The sequence below is a fragment of the Panthera onca genome, chromosome X, assembly GCF_046562875.1.
Source record: "Panthera onca isolate mPanOnc1 chromosome X, mPanOnc1 haplotype 2, whole genome shotgun sequence".
Classification (NCBI taxonomy): Eukaryota; Metazoa; Chordata; class Mammalia; order Carnivora; family Felidae; genus Panthera; species Panthera onca.
In genome coordinates, this window is record NC_138357.1 from 82,747,649 (window position 1) to 82,766,668 (window position 19,020).

General features: G+C 39.6%; 1 protein-coding gene across 1 annotated transcript in view; it reads left to right on the forward strand.

Moving 5' to 3' along the window:
• The window catches only part of FAM120C (family with sequence similarity 120 member C), a 114,715-nt gene that overhangs the window by 28,052 nt on the left and 67,643 nt on the right, over positions 1-19,020 (forward strand). Inside the window, exons 2-4 of the mRNA XM_081793279.1 lie at positions 8,297-8,543; positions 10,114-10,196; positions 18,160-18,288. Coding sequence (XP_081649405.1) covers positions 8,297-8,543; positions 10,114-10,196; positions 18,160-18,288 — 459 coding nt within the window. The remainder of the gene's footprint in view (positions 1-8,296; positions 8,544-10,113; positions 10,197-18,159; positions 18,289-19,020) is intronic.

Here is a 19,020-nt window from a genome sequence, read left to right on the forward strand (position 1 = left end):
TTTTAAGAGTCTCTTATGCTTTGGCTCTCTTCCACTCTAACCTCTTTTTTTTTTTCTTCCCCTCCCCCATGGGTTTCTCTTAAGTTTCTCACGATCCACATAAGAGTGAAACCATATGGTATCTGTCTTTCTCTGTATGGCTTATTTCACTTAGCATAACATTCTCCAGTTCCATCCAGGTTGGTATATAGGCCATATTTCATTCTTTCTCATTGCCACGTAGTACTCCATCGTGTATATAAACCACAATTTCTTTATCCATTTGTCAGTTGATGGACATTTAGGCTCTTTCCATAATTTGGCTACTGTTGAGAGTGCTGCTATAAATATTGGGGTACAAGTGCTCCTATGCATCAGTACTCCTGTATCCCTTGGGTAAATTCCTAGCAGTGCTATTGCTGGGTCATAGGGTAGGTCTATTTTTAATTTTTTGAGGAACCTCCACACTGTTTTCCAGAGTGGCTGCACCAGTTTGCATTCCCACCAACAGTGCAAGAGGGTTCTCGTTTCTCCACATCCTCTCCAGCATCTATAGTCTCCTGATGGGTTCATTTTGGCCACTCTGACTGGCGTGAGGTGATATCTGAGTGTGGTTTTGATTTATATTTCCCTGATGAGGAGCAACGTTGAGCATCTTTTCATGTGCCTGTTGGCCATCTGGATGTCTTCTTTAGAGAAGTGTCTATTCATGTTTTCTGCCCATTTCTTCACGGGATTATTTGTTTTTTGGGGTGTGGAGTTTGGTGAGCTCTTTCTAGATTTTGGATACTAGCCCTTTGTCTGATATGTCATTTGCAAATATCTTTTCCCATTCCGTTGGTTGCCTTTTAGTTTTGTTGGTTGTTTCCTTTGCTGTGCAGAAGCTTTTTATCTTCATAAGGTCCCAGTAGTTCATTTTTGCTTTTAATTCCCTTGCCTTTGGGGATGTGTCAAGTAAGAGATTGCTACGGCTGAGGTCAGAGAGGTCTTTTCCTGCTTTCTCCTCTATGGTTTTGATGGTTTCCTGTCTCACATTCAGGTCCTTTATCCATTTTGAGTTTATTTTTGTGAATGGTGTGAGAAAGTGGTCTAGTTTCAATCTTCTGCATGTTGCTGTCCAGTTCTCCCAGCACCATTTGTTAAAGAGACTGTCTTTTTTCCATTGGATATTCTTTCCTGCTTTGTCAAAGATGAGTTGGCCATACGTTTGTGGGTCTAGTTCTGGGGTTTCTATTCTATTCCATTGGTCTATGTGTCTGTTCTTGTGCCAATACCATGCTGTCTTGATGATGACAGCTTTGTAGTAGAGGCTAAAGTCTGGGATTGTGATGCCTCCTGCTTTGGTCTTCTTCTTCAAAATTACTTTGGCTATTCGGGGCCTTTTGTGGTTCCATATGAATTTTAGGATTGCTTGTTCTAGTTTCGAGAAGAATGCTGATGCAATTTTGATTGGGATTGCATTGAATGTGTAGATAGCTTTGGGTAGTATTAACATTTTGACAATATTTATTCTTCCAATCCATGAGCACGGAATGTTTTTCCATTTCTTTATATCTTCTTCAATTTCCTTCATAAGCTTTCTATAGTTTTCAGCATACAGATCTTTTACATCTTTGGTTAGATTTATTCCTAGGTATCTTATGCTTCTTGGTGCAATTGTGAATGAGATCAGTTTCTTTATTTGTCTTTCTGTTGCTTCATTATTAGTGTCTAAGAATGCAACTGATTTCTGTACATTGATTTTGTATCCTGTGACTTTGCTGAATTCATGTATCAGTTCTAGCAGACTTTTGGTGGAGTCTATCGGATTTTCCATGTATAATATCATTTCATCTGCAAAAAGGGGAAGCTTGACTTCATCTTTGCCAATTTTGATGCCTTTGATTTCCTTTTGTTGTCTGAGTGCTGATGCTAGCACTTCCAACACTATGTTAAACAACAGCGGTGAGAGTGGACATCCCTGTCGTGTTCCTGATCTCAGGGAAAAACCTCTCAGTTTTTCCCAATTGAGGATGATGTTAGCTGTGGGCTTTTCATAAATGACTTGTATGATCTTTAAGTATGTTCCTTCTATCCCAACTTTCTCAAGGGTTTTTATTAAGAAACGTTGCTGAATTTTGTCAAAGGCCTTTTCTGCATCAATTGACAGGATCATAGGGTTCTTATATTTTCTTTTATTAATGGGATGTATCACATTGATTGATTTGCGAATGTTGAACCAGCCCTGCATCCCAGGAATGAATCCCACTTGATCATGGTGAATAATTCTTTTTATATGCTGTTGATTTCGATTTGCTAGTATCTTATTGAGAATTTTTCATCCATATTCATCAGGGATATTGGCCTGTAGTTCTCTTTTTTTAGTGGGTCTCTGTCTGGTTTAGGAATCAAAGTAATACTGGCTTCATAGAATGAGTCTGGAAGTTTTCCTTCCCTTTCTATTTCTTGGAATAGCTTGAGAAGGATAGGTATTATCTCTGCTTTAAATGTCTGGTAGAATTCCCTTGGGAAGCCATCTGGTCCTGAACTCTTATTTGTTGGGAGATTTTTGATGAATGATTCAATTTCTTCTCTGGTTATGGGTCTGTTCAAGCTTTCTGTTTCCTCCTGATTGAGTTTTGGAAGCGTGTGCGTGTTTAGGAATTTGTCCATTTTTTCCAGGTTGTCCAGCTTGTTGGCATATAATTTTTCATCGTATTCCCTGATAATTGCTTGTATCTCTGAGGGATTGGTTGTAATAATTCCATTTTCATTCATGATTTTATCTATTTGGGTAATCTCCCTTTTCTTTTTGAGAAGCATGGTTAGAGGTTTATCAATTTTGTTTATTCAAAAAACCAACTCTTGGTTTCGTTGATCTGCTCTACAGTTTTTTAGATTCTATATTGTTTATTTCTGCTCTGATCTTTATTATTTCTCTTCTTCTGGTTGATTTAGGCTGCCTTTGCTGTTCTGCTTCTATTTCCTTTAGGTGTGCTGTTAGATTTTGTATTTGGGATTTTTCTTGTTTCTTGAGATAGGCCTGTGTTGCAATGTATTTTCCTCTCAGGATTGCCTTCGCTGCATCCCAAAGCGTTTGGATTGTTGTATTTTCATTTTCATTTGTTTCCATATATTTTTTAATTTCTTCTCTAATTGCCTGGTTGACCCATTCATTCTATAGTAGGGTGTTCTTTAACCTCGATGCTTTTGGAGGTTTTCCAGACTTTTTCCTGTGGTTGATTTCAAGCTTCATAGCATTGTGGTCTGAAAGTATGCATGGTATGATTTCAATTCTTGTATACTTATGAAGGGCTGTTTTGTGACCCAGTATGTGATCTATCTTGGAGAATGTTCCATGTGCACTCGAGAAGTATATTCTGTTGCTTTGTGATGCAGACTTCTAAATATATCTGTCAAGTCCATCTGATCCAATGTATCATTCAGGGTCCTTGTTTCTTTATTGACCGTGTGTCTAGATGATTTATCCATTTCTGCAAGTGGAGTGTTAAAGTCCCCTGAAATAACCACATTCTTATCAATAAGGTTGCTTATGTGTGTGAGTAATTGTTTTATATATTTGGGGGCTCCTGTGTTCGGCGCATAGACATTTATAATTGTTAGCTCTTCCTGATGGATAGACCCTGTGATTATTATATAATGCCCTTCTTCATCTCTTGTTACAGCCTTTAATTTAAAGTCTAGTTTGTCTGATATAAGTTTCGTACTCCAGCTTTCTTTTGACTTCCAGTGGCATGATAAATAGTTCTCCATTCCCTCACTCTCAATCTGAAGGTGTCCTCAGGTCTAAAATGAGTCTCTTGTAGACAGCAAATAGAATGGTCTTGTTTTTTTATCCATTCTGATACCCTATGTCTTTTGGTTGGCGCATTTAGTCCATTTACATTCAGTGTTATTATAGAAAGATATGGGTTTAGAGTCATTGTGATGTGTATAGGTTTCATGCTTGTAGCGATGTCTCTGGTACTTTGTCTCACAGGATCCCCCTTAGGATCTCTTGTAGGGTTGGTTTAGTGGCAACGAATTCCTTCAGTTTGTGTTTGTTTGGGAAGACCTTTATCTCTCCTTCTATTCTAAATGACAGACTTGCTGGATAAAGGATTCTCGGCTGCATATTTTTTTGTGTTCATCACATTGAAGATCTCCTGCCATTCCTCTGGCCTGCCAAGTTTCAGTAGAGAGATCGGTCACAAGTCTTATAGGTCTCCCTTTATATGATAGAGCACGTTTATCTCTAGCTGCTTTCAGAATTTTCTCTTTATCCTTGTATTTTGCCAGTTTTACTGATATGTTGTGCAGAAGATCGATTCAAGTTACGTCTGAAGAAAGTTCTCTGTGCCTCTTGAATTTCAATGCCTTTTTCCTTCCCCAGATCCAGGAAGTTCTCAGCTATTATTTCTTCAAGTACCCCTTCAGCACCTTTCCCTCTCTCTTCCTCCTCTGCAATACCAGTTATACATATATTATTTCTCTTTAGTGCATCACTTAGTTCTCTAATTTTCCCCTCATACTCCTGGATTTTTTTATCTCTCTTTTTCTCAGCTTCTTCTTTTTCCATAATTTTATCTTCTAGTTCACCTATTCTTTCCTCTGCCTCTTCAATCCAAGCCGTGTTGTCTCCATTTTATTTTGCAGCTCATTGATAGCATTTTTTAGCTCCTCCTGGCTGTTCATTAGTCCCTTGATCTCTGTAGCAAGAGATTCTCTGCTGTCCTTTATACTGTTTTCTAGCCCAGCGATTAATGTTATGACTATTATTCTAAATTCACTTTCTGTTATATTGTTTAAATCATTTTTGATCAGTTCGTTAGCTGTTGTGATTTCCTGGACGTTTTTCTGAGGGGAATTCTTCCGTTTCGTCATTTTGGATAGTCCCTGGAGTGGTGCGGGACTTCGGGGCACTTCCCCTGTGCTGTCTTGAATAACTTGCATTGGTGGGCGGGCGACCTGATGTCTGCCCCCAGCCCACTGCTGGGGCCACAGTCAGACTGGTGTGTGCCTTCTCTTCCCCTCTCCTAGGAGCAGGATTCACTGTGGTGTGGTGTGGCCCATCTGGGCTACTTGCACACTGCCAGGCTTGTGGTGCTGGGGATGTGGCATATTAGCTGGGGTGGATCGGCAAGGTGCACAGGGGCGGGAGGGGCAGGCTCAGCTAGCTTTATCTTCGGAGATCCGCTTCGGGAGGGGCCCTATGGCACCAGGAGGTAGTCAGACCCGCTGGAGGGATGGATCCGCAAATGCACAGTGTTGGGTGTTTGCGCGGTGCAAGCAAGTTCCCTGGCAGGAACTGGTTCCCTTTGGGATTTTGGCTGGGGGATGGGCGAGGGAGTTGGCGCTGGCGAGCGCCTTTGTTCCCCGCCAAGCTGAGCTCTGTCGTCCAGGGCTAAACAGCTCTCCCTCCTGTTGTCCTCCAGCCCACCCGTTCTCCGAACAGAGCTGTTAGCTTATAACCTTCCAGATGTCAAGTCCCGCTTGCTGTCGGAACACACTCCGTCCAGCCCCTCCGCTTTTGCAAGCCAGACTCAGGGGCTCTGCTTGGCTGGTTGACCGCCCCTCGGCCCCGGCTCCCCCCAACCAGTCCGTGTAGCGCGCACCGCCTCTCTGCCCTTCCTACCCTCTTCCGTAGGCCTCTCGTCTGCGCTTGGCTCCGGAGACTCCGTTCTGCTAGTCTTCTGGCGGTTTTCTGGGTTATTTAGGCAGTGTAGGTGGAATCTAAGTGATCAGCAGGACGCGCGGTGAGTCCAGCGTCCTCCTACACCGCCATCTTCCCAGGATCCCAGAGCTGAATTTGAATTCTAGTTCCATTTTTTTAAATTGGGATAAAAAAAATTGGGAAATAATTCACATAATGGCATAAAATTTACAATTTTTTATGTAGAATTCAGTTGTATTCACAGTTGTGTACAACTGTGACCACTAATTCCAAAACATTTTTATCCCCCCAAAAGTGAACCCAGTACCCTCTAGCACTCATTCTTCATTTCCCTTTTCTCCCAGTCCCTGGCAGCCACTAATCTATTTTTCCATCTCTATGGATTTTCCTGTTATGGAATATTAATATAAAAAGGATCATATAATATCTGGCCTTTGTGTCTGGCTTCTTGCACTCTATAGTGGTTTTAAGGTTCATTTATGTTGTAGAATGAATCAGTACTTCATTCCTTTTTATAGCTAAATAATATTCCCTTGTGTGGATATATCACATTTTGCTTAACCATTTTTCTGATGATGGACATTTGTTTTTGTTTTTTAATGTTTCTTTATTTTTGAGAGAGAGACCGAGACAGAGAATCCCAAGCAGGCTCTGCGCTGTCAGCACAGAGCCAGACGTGAGACTCAAACCCACGAACTGTGAGATCATGACATGAGACGGAATCAAGAGTTGGACACTCAACCTGAGCCACTCAGACACCTCTGTTGATGGACATTTGGAATGCTCTGTGGCCCTGAGCATGGCATCTCCTTTCTCTGAGCCTCAGTTTCCTCATCTGTAAGATGGGGCTTATAACGCTCACATTGTCTGATTGTGATGATGAGAGGGAAGGTTTCACACTTATACCCAGTACAGACAAATGCTCAATAAATGACTTGTATGAGAGGTATGCTGAAAAAAACTATCACCAGGGTGACAGCATAAAACTGTACTCATATCCTGACCCAATTGGAGTTTATCATAACTCTAGGTGTAAATATGTTGCAGTACAAAGTAAGGATTTTTGGTTCCTTTGTTTGGATATCAAACATATGCGACATTACTTTGCTATCTGCTTATCAGTGTCCCTCCCCCTGTGGACTTAATGTGTGATATAACTATCTACTGTGACTAGACTCTCCATATCCTGGGAGAAACTTAATGCACTAAAATTCCTGTCAGACTCCAGAAAACTACCATTCTTCTACAATTTAAATGAAAAAAAAAAAAAACTAGGTCAGTTGAGTTCAACAAAAATATATAGGGCCACAGGCTCTAAAGCCAAAATCCAAGCTTTGTTCCTTCCAGCTATGTGACCTTAGGAATAGCAATGTAAAAATGGGAATGATAATAAGTTATAGCCTTATCAGATTATTAAATGAATTAATGTGTGCAGAGTACTTGGAACATTGCTTAGCACATAGTACGTGTTCAGTATCTGTTAGCTACTTTTATTCATATTATGCTCCAAGCATTATCTTGGAGCCCGAAATCGAAAGATAAATAAAGTCTCTGCAGTCAAGGAAGTTAGTGTGGTAGAACCAGTATGCAGATTATTTCAGTATGCTCTAAGTGCAGTGATAGAGGCATGCACAGGAAGGCCACTTAACAGTCTATTATATAAAAAATAGTGCTTTCCAGGAAGAAGACTGGTACAACGGAAAGTATGTATTCTCGAGTCAGAACAGCTTGGGTTTGAATCCCGTGTACACTCATTCATTATGCAGCTTTGAGGGGAGAGAACCTCTCATAGTTTTAGTTTTCTCATTTCTAAAATGGGGTGAAGATTCTGACCTCTACCTGCTGGAAATGCCCTGTTTGGGTGCTCTATGGTTTAAGGTGGTTCTAAAAAAATAGCAAGCAAGAATTTTTTTTAAAAGGAGTTAGATGAACTTAGAATCAGATTCTTACTATATGTTATTTAACCTCTCTGTGTCTATTTCCACATGTAAGTTTTTTTATCCATATCTACCTTGCTCAGAACAACCATGGTTGTTCTGACAATGAGATAATGTATGTAAAGTATATGTGGCATTTCAAAGGTGCTGAGAAATACATAATAGCTTTATTTCTAACAAAAATATCTTCTGTTATTGTTTAAGGTGAAAACTTAAGTAATATATACCATGTTAATTTCAGTATTCTTTTTTTTCAATTTATTTATTTTTGAGAGAGAGAGAGAGAGAGAGAGCACGTGCTGGTGGGGCAGAGAGAGAGGGGGAGACAGAGAATCCCAAGCAGGCTCCACACTGTCAGCACAGAGCCCGATGTAGGGCTCGAACTCATGAACCTGTCAGACCATAACCTGTGCCAAAACCAAGAGTCAAACACTTAACCTACTGAGCCACCCAGGCTCCCCAATTTCAGTATTCTTTTGAAGAGCCTCACACGACAGTTTCATGAAAGGACTGGGCATTTAAATGGATACATGGATGGTGATGTCTTTGTTTATAGTAAGAATAATCAAGTTCAAAGATGAGAAAGACTTTTTTTTGAAGAGTATTGTGTTCAACCATTTGTGATCTTAAATTTCAACAAACTATAAAATATAGTTGCTAACCTGGACTTCTAACCAAATATATCAGTTTCTGTTGCATGATATGTTCTTCTCTCCTTCCCTCCTAGGTCTTTCAGAGCCTTGAAGACCACCATTTGGAAGTGGTGGCTTTTTTCAGGGAAAATGGCTTCCATGGCCTTCTTGCCCATGATTCCGAGTATGCCCTCTACAATATTCCCTCTTACTACAGTTCCCATGCTCTGAAGCTGAGCTGGAATGGGAAGAATCTCACTACCAATCAGTTCCTGATGCAGGAAGTAGCCAAGCAGCTGGGCTTGAAGCGGATGAATTTTCCTATATTTGCTGCACTGCTAGGTAGGTATCCAAAGAAAAGACTCCAGTGATTGGTAAAGTTTCCTCTTCCAATGCTAAGACATGAAGACCAGAGCAATTTAGCCTGTCACTATTGAATTTATCTTTTTTAAAGTCCGCATGACAAAACACTATGCTGGGGAAAACCCAGCAGTCTTTTGGGCTTCTTACTAGAAACTCAGCATCTTTGTCTTATGAATTTAATACAGGATATTCCAGAAAATATTTCAATTTTTCTAAAAACTTTTTTGTTATATTCCATTATTATTTTATGCAGAGCACTGTCTTAGGCCAAATGTTGTATTAGTCTTAGATAGCTTTGGTTCCCCCATTCAGAGCATGAGCATTTCTTTCCCTCTACCTCAATATACTTTTTTTTTTTTTTTTGGCTCTAGCACCTTTCCCCTCTGAATCTGTGTCTCAATTTAGATCAAGAACATAAACTGCTGTATATGTTTTTCTTTTTCTGTTGTGCTAACATTTTATTATGAAAATTTCCAAACATACATCAAAATTGAAAGAATTTGGTAGTGAAAATCCTATATCTGCCACCAGTATTCCTGCCATTAACATTTTCCTATATTTGCTTTATCATATATATCAGTCCAGTCTAGTCATCCATCAATTTATCTTTCAAAAATGCATTTAAGGGGCGCCTGGGTGGCGCAGTCGGTTAAGCGTCCGACTTCAGCCAGGTCACGATCTCGCGGTCTGTGAGTTCGAGCCCCGCGTCAGGCTCTGGGCTGATGGCTCGGAGCCTGGAGCCTGTTTCCGATTCTGTGTCTCCCTCTCTCTCTGCCCCTCCCCCGTTCATGCTCTGTCTCTCTCTGTCCCAAAAATAAATAAAAAACGTTGAAAAAAAATTTTTTTAAAAATGCATTTAAAAGTAAATTACAGACAGATGATTATGTTTTGAGTTGGTTTTCCATGTGCTGACAGCATGATGGTTACTATGTTGTCTCAGGTGTAACCTCTGCTTATGATCCCAGTGGATTTGAGTTTGGTTCATATAACGGAGCCACCACAATTTTTAGAATTAGGCCTATGGCAAATTACTGAAGTTACACCTGCCTGCTTTCAATTTCCTTATCTGTGAAATAGAATAGTATATTTCATTGTGTTACTGACAATATTAAATGAAATGAGATATATAAAACATCCAGCACTTACTAGGCAGTCAGTAATTGTAGCTGCTATTATAAAAAGTAGAATGATTAGGTAATAGATAATAGCACGGGCTTTGAAGTCCTCTTCTTATCCTGGTGTGGGCATTTATTAAGTCACCAAACTTAATGCTACTTTGTGTTAAGTCACCAAACTTGTCTGAACCTCAGTTACGTTATCTGTAAAATAGGGATAATAATACTACTGGCATGGTTATTATAAGGATGATACATATAATGCATGAGATACATAGTGGGTAATCAACACATAGCTACTATAGACATTACATTGAAAATCTACAACTATGTGAATTATTATTTTATTATTTTCTTACCCAGAGGCCCTTTCATAGCCTGGAAGTTCTATGAATACATTTGTACTGTCAGTAAATGACAAATGTACTTTATAGGTAACCACATTCTCCCAGATGAGGACCTGGCTGCTTTTCACTGGAGCCTCTTGGGACCAGAACATCCCCTTGCATCACTTAAGGTAAAGTGCCCCCTTTCTTACCTATACATTCATGCCTAGGGGACATTAGGTTTTTTTCATCGGAGTTTTGATAGAATAATTGCCTTTCATTAGGCTTAAAATATTTCAAATACTTACAAAAAATTATAATTATGATCAAATCCTTAAAATCTTTTTTATTAACTTTTTATCTTAATTCCAATGTAGTTAATATACAGTGTTAGATTATTCTCAGGTATACCATATAATGATTCAACAATTCCATTCATCACCCAGTACTCTTCACAACAAGTGCATTCCTTAAACCCCATCACTTATTTCACTTATCAACCCCACCACCACCCACTTACAGAGTTTGTCCTCTATATAGTTACGAATCTGTTTCTTGGCTTGTCTATCTTTTTTTCCCCTTTGATCATTTGTTTTCTTTTTCAAATTCCACACATGAGTGAATTTACATGCTGTTTGTCTTTCTCTGACTGAATTATTTCATTTAGCATTATATTCTCTAGATCCACCCATGTTGTTGCAAATGGCAAGATTTTATTCTTTTTATGGGTGAATAACATGTATACACACACACACACACACAGACACACACACACACACACTAATTCTTCTTTTTTAAAATTTATTTATTTAAATTCAAGTTAGTTAACACACAGTGTAGTATTGGTTTCAGGAGTAGAACCCAGTGATGCATAACTTACATACAACACCCAGTGCTCATCCCAGCAAGTGCCCTCCTTAATGCCCACCACCCACTTAGCCCATCCCACCACCCACCTCCCCTCCAGCAACCCTCAGTTTGTTTTCTGTATTTAAGAGTCTCTTATGGTTTGCCACCTTCTCTGTTTGTATCTTATTTTTCCTTCCTTCCTCTCTCCCTGAGAAACAATCCCACACCTGCACAGTGCGTAGAATCTATGGTGTAGCACTGCTAAAACCAGCAAAGGTTGTATTCCCTCTGGGTGTGCCTCTGTCCCATGATGATGAAAAAGGCCTTTTGCTGGCACCTGCATGGTGTTTTGTCCTTGGGGAGGCAATAAACGCTTTTCCAAAAGTACTCCAGGAAGGGGACTGTTCTCTCCCAGTGTGCCCCAGAGATTCCTACACTAGGCTATGCACTCCAGAGCTAGCTCCCTCCTTCCCAGGAATGTGTGCCATAGCTCCGCTCCAGAGAAAGTCACGCACTTCCAAAACCTGAGTTTGAGCTCCAAATGCTGTTTAAGAAAAAACTGGGACACTCAGTACTTCTCGCCCCCAAGACCATGATCCAGAGAGGTTTTCCTCTTGTTGTAACTTGATCCTGCACTTTCTCAACCCATGTGTCTTTCTCTCCCTTTTGTCTCTCCATGGAAAGGATTTCCTCCCCTCCACAGCACCACAATTTTTCTCTTCTCCAGTTCACTTCCACATACTTCACACCTGCCATGCTGTCTCCCTCCAACTGTGGAGGTCCTTCGGTCAGTCCACAGATCGATTTCCTGGTTATTCCAAGTAATGTAACCTGTTTGAGGGAGGAGGAAAGCTCAGGGTCCCCCTATTTCGCTGCCATCTTAACTCCTCTTATGCTATTTCTTCTTTATCCATTCATCTGTCAGTGGACCCTTGGGCTACTTCCATATCTTTTTTTTATTAAAAAAATTTTTAATGTTTATTTATTTTTGAAAGAGAGAGAGAAACAAAGAGTGAGTGGGGAGGGGCAGAGAGAGGGAAACACAGAATCTGAAGCAGGCTCCAGGCTCCCAGCACAGAGCCCGACATGGGGCTCGAACCCATGAATCACGAGATCATGACCTGAGCTGAAGTCAGATGCTCAACCAACTGAGACACCCAGGTGCCCCAGGCCACTTCCATATCTTGACTATTGTAAATAATGCTGCCATAAACATGGGGGTGCATGTATCCCTTTGAATTAGTGTTTTTGTATTTGTGTAAATACCCAGTAGTGCAATTACTGGATTATGAGGTTGTTCTATTTTTAACTTTCTGAGGAAACTCCATACTGTTTTCCACAGTGGCTGCACCACTTTGCATTCCCACGAACAGTTCATGAATGTTCCTTTTTCTCCACATCCTCGCCAACACTTGTTGTTTCTTGTGTTTTTGATTTTAGCCATCCTGACAGGTGTGAGGTGATATCTCATTGTTAGTTTTGATTTGCAATTCCCTGATGATAAGTGATGTGGAACATGTTTTCATGTGTCTGTTGGCAATGTGTATGTCTTCTTTGGAGAAATATCTGTTCATGTCTTTTGCCTACTTTTTAATTGGATTATTTGTTTTTTGGGGTGTTGAGTTATTTAAGTTCTTTATATATTTGGATACTAACCCTTTTTCATATGTGTCATTTGCAAATATCTTCTCCCATTCAGTAGGTTATCTTTTAGTTTTGTGGATTATTTCCTTTTCTGTGCAGAAGCTTTTTATTTTGATGTAGTCCCAATAATTTATTTTTGCTTTTATTTCCCTTGCCTCATGAGACATGTCTAGAAAAATGTTGGTATGGCTGATGTCAGAGAAATTACTGCTTATGCTCTCTTCAAGGATTTTTAGGGCTTCAGGTCTCACATTTAAGCCTTTAATCCATTTTGAATTTATTTTTGTGTATGGTGTAAAAAAGTGGACTATTTTCATTCTTTTTCATGTAATTGTCCAGTTTTTTCAACATCATTTGTTGAAGAAAATACCCTTAATATTTTAAGGATTCATACAGATCTATGAAGTCAAATACTAATACCCCAGTAAATGAAATAATGAGCAAAAGACTGAAGCAGACAATTCACAAAAGAAGAAATACAGTGGCCAGTACTATGACTAGATAGATGTTAAATCTCACTAGTGATCAGTCATGCAAATGAAATTATTTTTTTAACCTAATAGTTTGGCAAATATTGAAAAATTAGTGTACCTACTCCTTTTGAGGCTATGTTGAGAGTAATACTCTTATACACTTCTGGTGGTAGTTTAAGTTGCTGAATATATTACTTTTCTCTAGTTCTTTCACTCTGCTAGTTCATACCTTTTCCTCTCTCCTAACGCCTCTAATACTCCCTCCTCCTTGCTCCCTCAGCTCATGAGCTGGCTATGTATTTCACTGGCAAAATGTAAGCATTTGGAACAGAATTTCCACCAGCTCCTACCCTTTCATCTTCTCATCCATGTGTATCTGTGTGCCCACTTGTTCTGCCTGCCTTGTGTTAACCATGGATGACCTGTCCTTGTTCCCATCTGAGGCCAACCCCTCTACGTACATGCCAAATCACATCCCCTCTTACTAACTTAAGGTCATCCCTTTTGCAAGTCTTCCCTCTTTCTCCTGCATCAATTTTTCTGTCTTCATTGAATTTTTCCCATCCCATATATAAGCATGCATCCATCTTAAAAAATAAAGCAAATTCTGCTCTTGACCTTACTTCCTCCACTCAAGCTACTATTCCATATTTCTTCTTCTCTTCTAACCCATATTTCTTCTTCCCTTATCGCAAAGCCTCCTATAGAGTCATCTATACTTGAGGTGTTTATTATTCCTTTTCCCTACTCTCTCTCAATCTGCTTTGCAGAAATGGCTCTTGATGAGCTCAAGTTGTTAATAAACCTCGATGTTAATAATCTAATGGCCAGCTTTCAGTGTTCATCATATTTGACCAATCAGCAGCATTTGACCCAGTTGCTCACTTCCTCTTCCTTAGAACGTGTTCTTCACTTAGCTTTAAGGACACCACTCTCTTCTAGTTTCCTTCCTATTTCACTGGCTGCTCCTGTTTCCTTTGCTACTTCTTTTTCTTCTTTTCTTATCTTTGGAGTGACACAGAATTCTATCCTTGGTCCCTTCTCTTAGTTCTACCTATACTTTCTGTCTTAATGGTTGATCTCATACAATATCATGACTAAGTATCATCTGTCCATTGATGACTCTTAAATATATGTCTCTAGTTTTTTTAATTTTTTTTTTGAGAGAGAGATGGAGGGAGAGCATGTGCATGAGTGGGAGAGAGGCAGAAGGAGAGGGAGAGAGAATCCTAAGTAGGTTGCATGCTGAGCATGGATTCAGGATGATGCGGGGCTCCATCCCACAACCCTGGAATCATGACCTGAATCGAAATCAAGAGTCAGATGCTTAACCAACTGAGCCACCCAGGCACCCCTCTATGTCTCTAGTTTTAACATGCCTCTTGAACTCCAAATCGTAATATCTAACAGCCTACTAAACACCTCAGGGTCATATATCCAAGTGGAAACTCATGATCTTTCCCCTAAATCTGTTCCTCCGAGAACCTTCCACATTTTCATTAATGACAATCTCATCCTTCTAGTTGCTCAGGCTAAAAACCATAGAGTCATCTCAGATTTCTTTCTCTCTTTCTTACACCCTGCATTTCCTCTGTAAGCAAATACCATCAGTTCTCCCTTCTATATATGTCCACTTCTCACCATTTTCATTGCTACTACCCTGGTCAATTCACCATTATTTCTTGCTTGGATTATTATAACAGCTTATTAACTGTTGGTTTTCTGTTTGCACTCTCCCCTCTCCCAAATCTATTCTCAATATAACAGCCAGAGTGATCCTTTTAAAACCTTATTCAGATCAGTCACTTCTCTAATTCAAAATCCTCCAGTGGCTCTCCACGTCACTCACTCAATCTTTACCATGGCCTACAAAGTCTTGTACTGACTGGCCTCTGTTACAGCTCTGATTTCATCTTCTCTTTTCTTTTGCTTGTAGAACCTTTGTATTTATTATTTTCTCCACTTGGAATTCTTTTTCCTCCCACATAACTATGTCCTCACCCTTACAGGTTTTCTCAAATGGCATTTTCTCAGTGAGGCCTTTCCTGACCATCGTATTTAACATTGCATGGTTGTATACACACACACACACACACACACACACACACACACACACACTCTCTTGCATTCCCATGCCCGTCCTCTGCTTAGATTTTCTCCAGCACTTACCTACATATAACATAGTATGCATTTTACTTATTTATTCTGTAAGATATCCTGACACACTTACCCTAGAATTTAATCTTCCATAAGGGCAGCAATATTTATCTTATTCACTGCTGTGTTCTTGGTGCCTATGACAGTGCTTAGTTAGTACACATTAGGCAGTAAATATTTGTTGAAGGAATGAATGGTACAGCTTTTTGCCCAAACAATTTTATATAAAAAGCCTTTAAAAAGTTTATACCCTTTGACTGAGTAATTACCATTTTAGGAAACTTGTAATTTAATAATTGGAATGTGAACAACAAATCATACCTACATTTTATCACATTAAAGAAAACCTGTATTTAAAATTTTTTCAAGCATCACAAAAGTAGATAAAATAATAATGTAGTGAATCACTATAGTAATATGTCTCCGAAGGCAAGGGAAACAAAAGTAAAAATGAATAGTGGGACCTCATCAAGGTAAAATGGTTCTGCACAGCAAAGGAGACAATCAACAAAACTAAAAGGCAGCCAACAGAATGGGAGAAGATATTTGCAAATGACATATCAGATAAGGGTCATTATCCAAAATCTATAAAGAACTTACCAAACTCAACACCCAAAAAACAAATAATCCAGTGAAGAAATGGGTAGAAGGCATGAATAGACACTTTTCCAAAGAAGACATCTGGATGGCCAACAGACACATGAAAAGATGCTCAACATCACTCGTCATCAGAGAAATACAAATCAAAACCACATTGAGATACCACCTCACACAGGTCAGAGTGGCTAAAATTAACAACTCAGGAAGCAACAGATATTGGAAAGGATGTGGAGAAAAGGGAACCCTCTTGCATTGTTGATGGGAATGCAAACTGGTGCAGCTGCTCTGGAAAACAGTGTGGAGGTTCCTCAAAAAATTAAAAATAGAATTACCCTACAACTGAGCAACAGCACTACTAGGAATTTATCCAAAGGATACAGGAGTGCTGATTCGAAGGGGCACATGCACCCCAATGTTTATAGCAGCACTATTGACAATAGCCAAATTATGGAAAGAGCCCAAATGTCCATCAACTGATGAATGGATAAAGAAGATGTGGTATATATACACAATGGAATACTACTTGGCAGTGAAAAGAATGAAATCTGGCCATTTGCAACAACGTGGATGGAACTGGAGGGTATTATGCTAAGCGAAATAAGTCAGTCAGAGAAAGACAGATATCATATTGTGGAATTTGAGAAACTTAACAGATGACCGTAGGGGAAGGGAAGGAAAAATAAGTTACAAACAGAGGGAGGCAAACCATAAAAGACTCTTAAATACAGAGAACAAACTGAGGGTTGCTGGGGGTAGGGGTTTAGGGGGTGGAGTATGGGAGATGGGCATTGAGGAGGGCACTTGTTGGGATGAGCACTGGATGTTGTATGTTAAGTGATGAATCACAGGAATCTACTCCTGAAGCCAAGACTACACTGCATGTGAGCTAACGTGACAATAAAAAAAGTTTGTACCCTTTGACTGAGTAATTACCAGTTTAGGAAGCTTATAATTAAATAATTAGAAAGTGAACAAAAATCATACCTACATTTTATCATAACATTAAAGAAAACCTGTATTTAAATTTTTTCAAGCATCACAAATGTAGATAAAATAATAATATAGTGAGTCACTATTGAACATCTTCTAGCTCCTACAGTTATGAAGATGTAGCCACACTTGCTGGAGTTTTATTATTATTATTATTATTATTATTATTATTATTATTATTGCTGTTGCTAATGTACTTTAAAATAAATTCTGGACCTCAAGTCATTTTACTCCCAAATTCTTCTATATGCATCTCGAAAACATATGGGCATTTTCATACATAAGCACAATGCCATTATTACTTTTAACAAAATTAATAAGTTAATGGGGCGCCTGGGTGGCGCAGTCGGTTAAGCGTCCGACTTCAGCCAGGTCACGATCTCGCGGTCCGTGAGTTCGAGCCCCGCGTCAGGCTCTGGGCTGATGGCTCAGAGCCTGGAGCCTGCTTCCGATTCTGTGTCTCCCTCTCTCTCTGCCCCTCCCCCGTTCATGCTCTGTCTCTCTCTGTCTCAAAAATAAATAAAACGTTAAAAAAAAAAAAATTAAAAAAAAAAATAATAAGTTAACATCCAGTCCATTTTAGGATCATCTTGATTGTTTCAAAAAGGCTTTTTTTGTAGCTAGTTCAAATCGGGATCCAAATATGGCCCACAAATTAAAACCTTACCGATACTTGCAAAGAATTTGAAGCAGCCAGGGGCGCCTGGGTGGCTCAGTCTGTTAAGTGTCTGACTTCCGCTCCTGACCACATCTGACTGTGATCTAACCGTTTACGCATTCGAGCTCCGCCTCAAGCTCTGTGCTGACAGCTCAGAGCCTGGAGCCTGATTTGGATTCTGTGTCTCCCTGTCTCTCTGCCTTTTTCCATTCATGTGTGCTCTCTCTCTCTCTTTCTCTCAAAAATAAATAAACATTAAAAAATTATTTAAAAAACTAAAAGCTGCCAAATGGTATTATGAAAGAAAACTGATTATGGCAGTGTCCTCAGCTAGTGGTTATCTCTATAGTAGGATTATAAATGATATGACGTTATCTTTCTTTATATTTTGGGGGGTTTTTTTCCCCCAAGTGTTCTATGCTGAGAATCATGAGGAAAACTATTTTTTAATGTTTATTTACTTACTTTTGAGGGAGAGAGAGAGGAGCGGAGAGAGGGGGAGACAGAGAATCCCAAGCAGACTCTGCACTGCCGGCGCAGAGCCCCACACGGGGCTCAAACTCATGAACCGTGAGATCATGACCTGAGTTGAAACCAAGAGTCGGCCGTTCAACTGACTGAGCCACCCAGGTGCCCCTGGAGGAAACTATTTTTAAGGAAAAGATTTTAACTATCTCTAAGTGGATTTACTGAATTTGAATTTTCTGTCTTACCCCTACATCACTCTTTCTCTTAGTGATCATCATCAACCTCAATGTACCTTGCTTATCTTATCTCTTCTAGGTCCGAGCTCATCAGCTGGTTCTTCCTCCCTGTGATGTGGTGATCAAGGCTGTTTCTGAGTATGTTAGCTCCATTAAAGACCCTTCAAATCTGGATGTGGTTGGGAAGGATGTTTTCAAACAGTCTCAGGTGAGCTAGACTTCTTCCTAAGAGTTGCCAGTTTTCTTACCTTCACTAGTACCACCAGCAGATTTGATTTTTTTTCTGTGCTACCTACCTTCTCTCCATCTAGCTGCTTGTTTTCTCCATGCTTACAGACTGGAACCCCAAAGTTTCCTTTGAAAACATTACTAGGTCTGGAATGAAAGAGTTCTTTGCCTTTTTCCCCACTATCAAGATAAAAAAGCTTACTCTGGAAAATCTAGAAAATAAAGACACTTAAAATCTCATTACCCAGAAACAACTTGGTATAGTTATCACTCTAGAATATGTGCTTCTACCCTTTTTGTGTTTCAATGTATACCTTGATATAAAGAAGGTCTTGCTTAGTTGAGGTTAATGGGTCATGAAAAAGACTACTTAAAGTAGGTCCACATAAAACAAAAATCAGTATTTCATTGTTAATAGTGAGAAAAAGGCTCTACTGGGGAATTTGTCTTGTGAAATGAAGCTAAAAGTTAGGAAAATAAGTCAGTTTTGTTTTTAATAATTTAATTTAGACTTGCACAATGGGTTTTTCAGTTTATTTTTAAAGTTAACATAAAGTGGGCACCTGTGTGGCTCAGTCAGTTAAGTGTTCAACTCTTGATTTTGGCTCAGATCATGATCTCATGGTTCATGAGTTCGAGCTCCGCATCAGGCTCTGTGCTGACAGTGCGGAGTCTGCTTGGGAGTCTCTCTCTCTCTCTCTCTGCCCCTCCC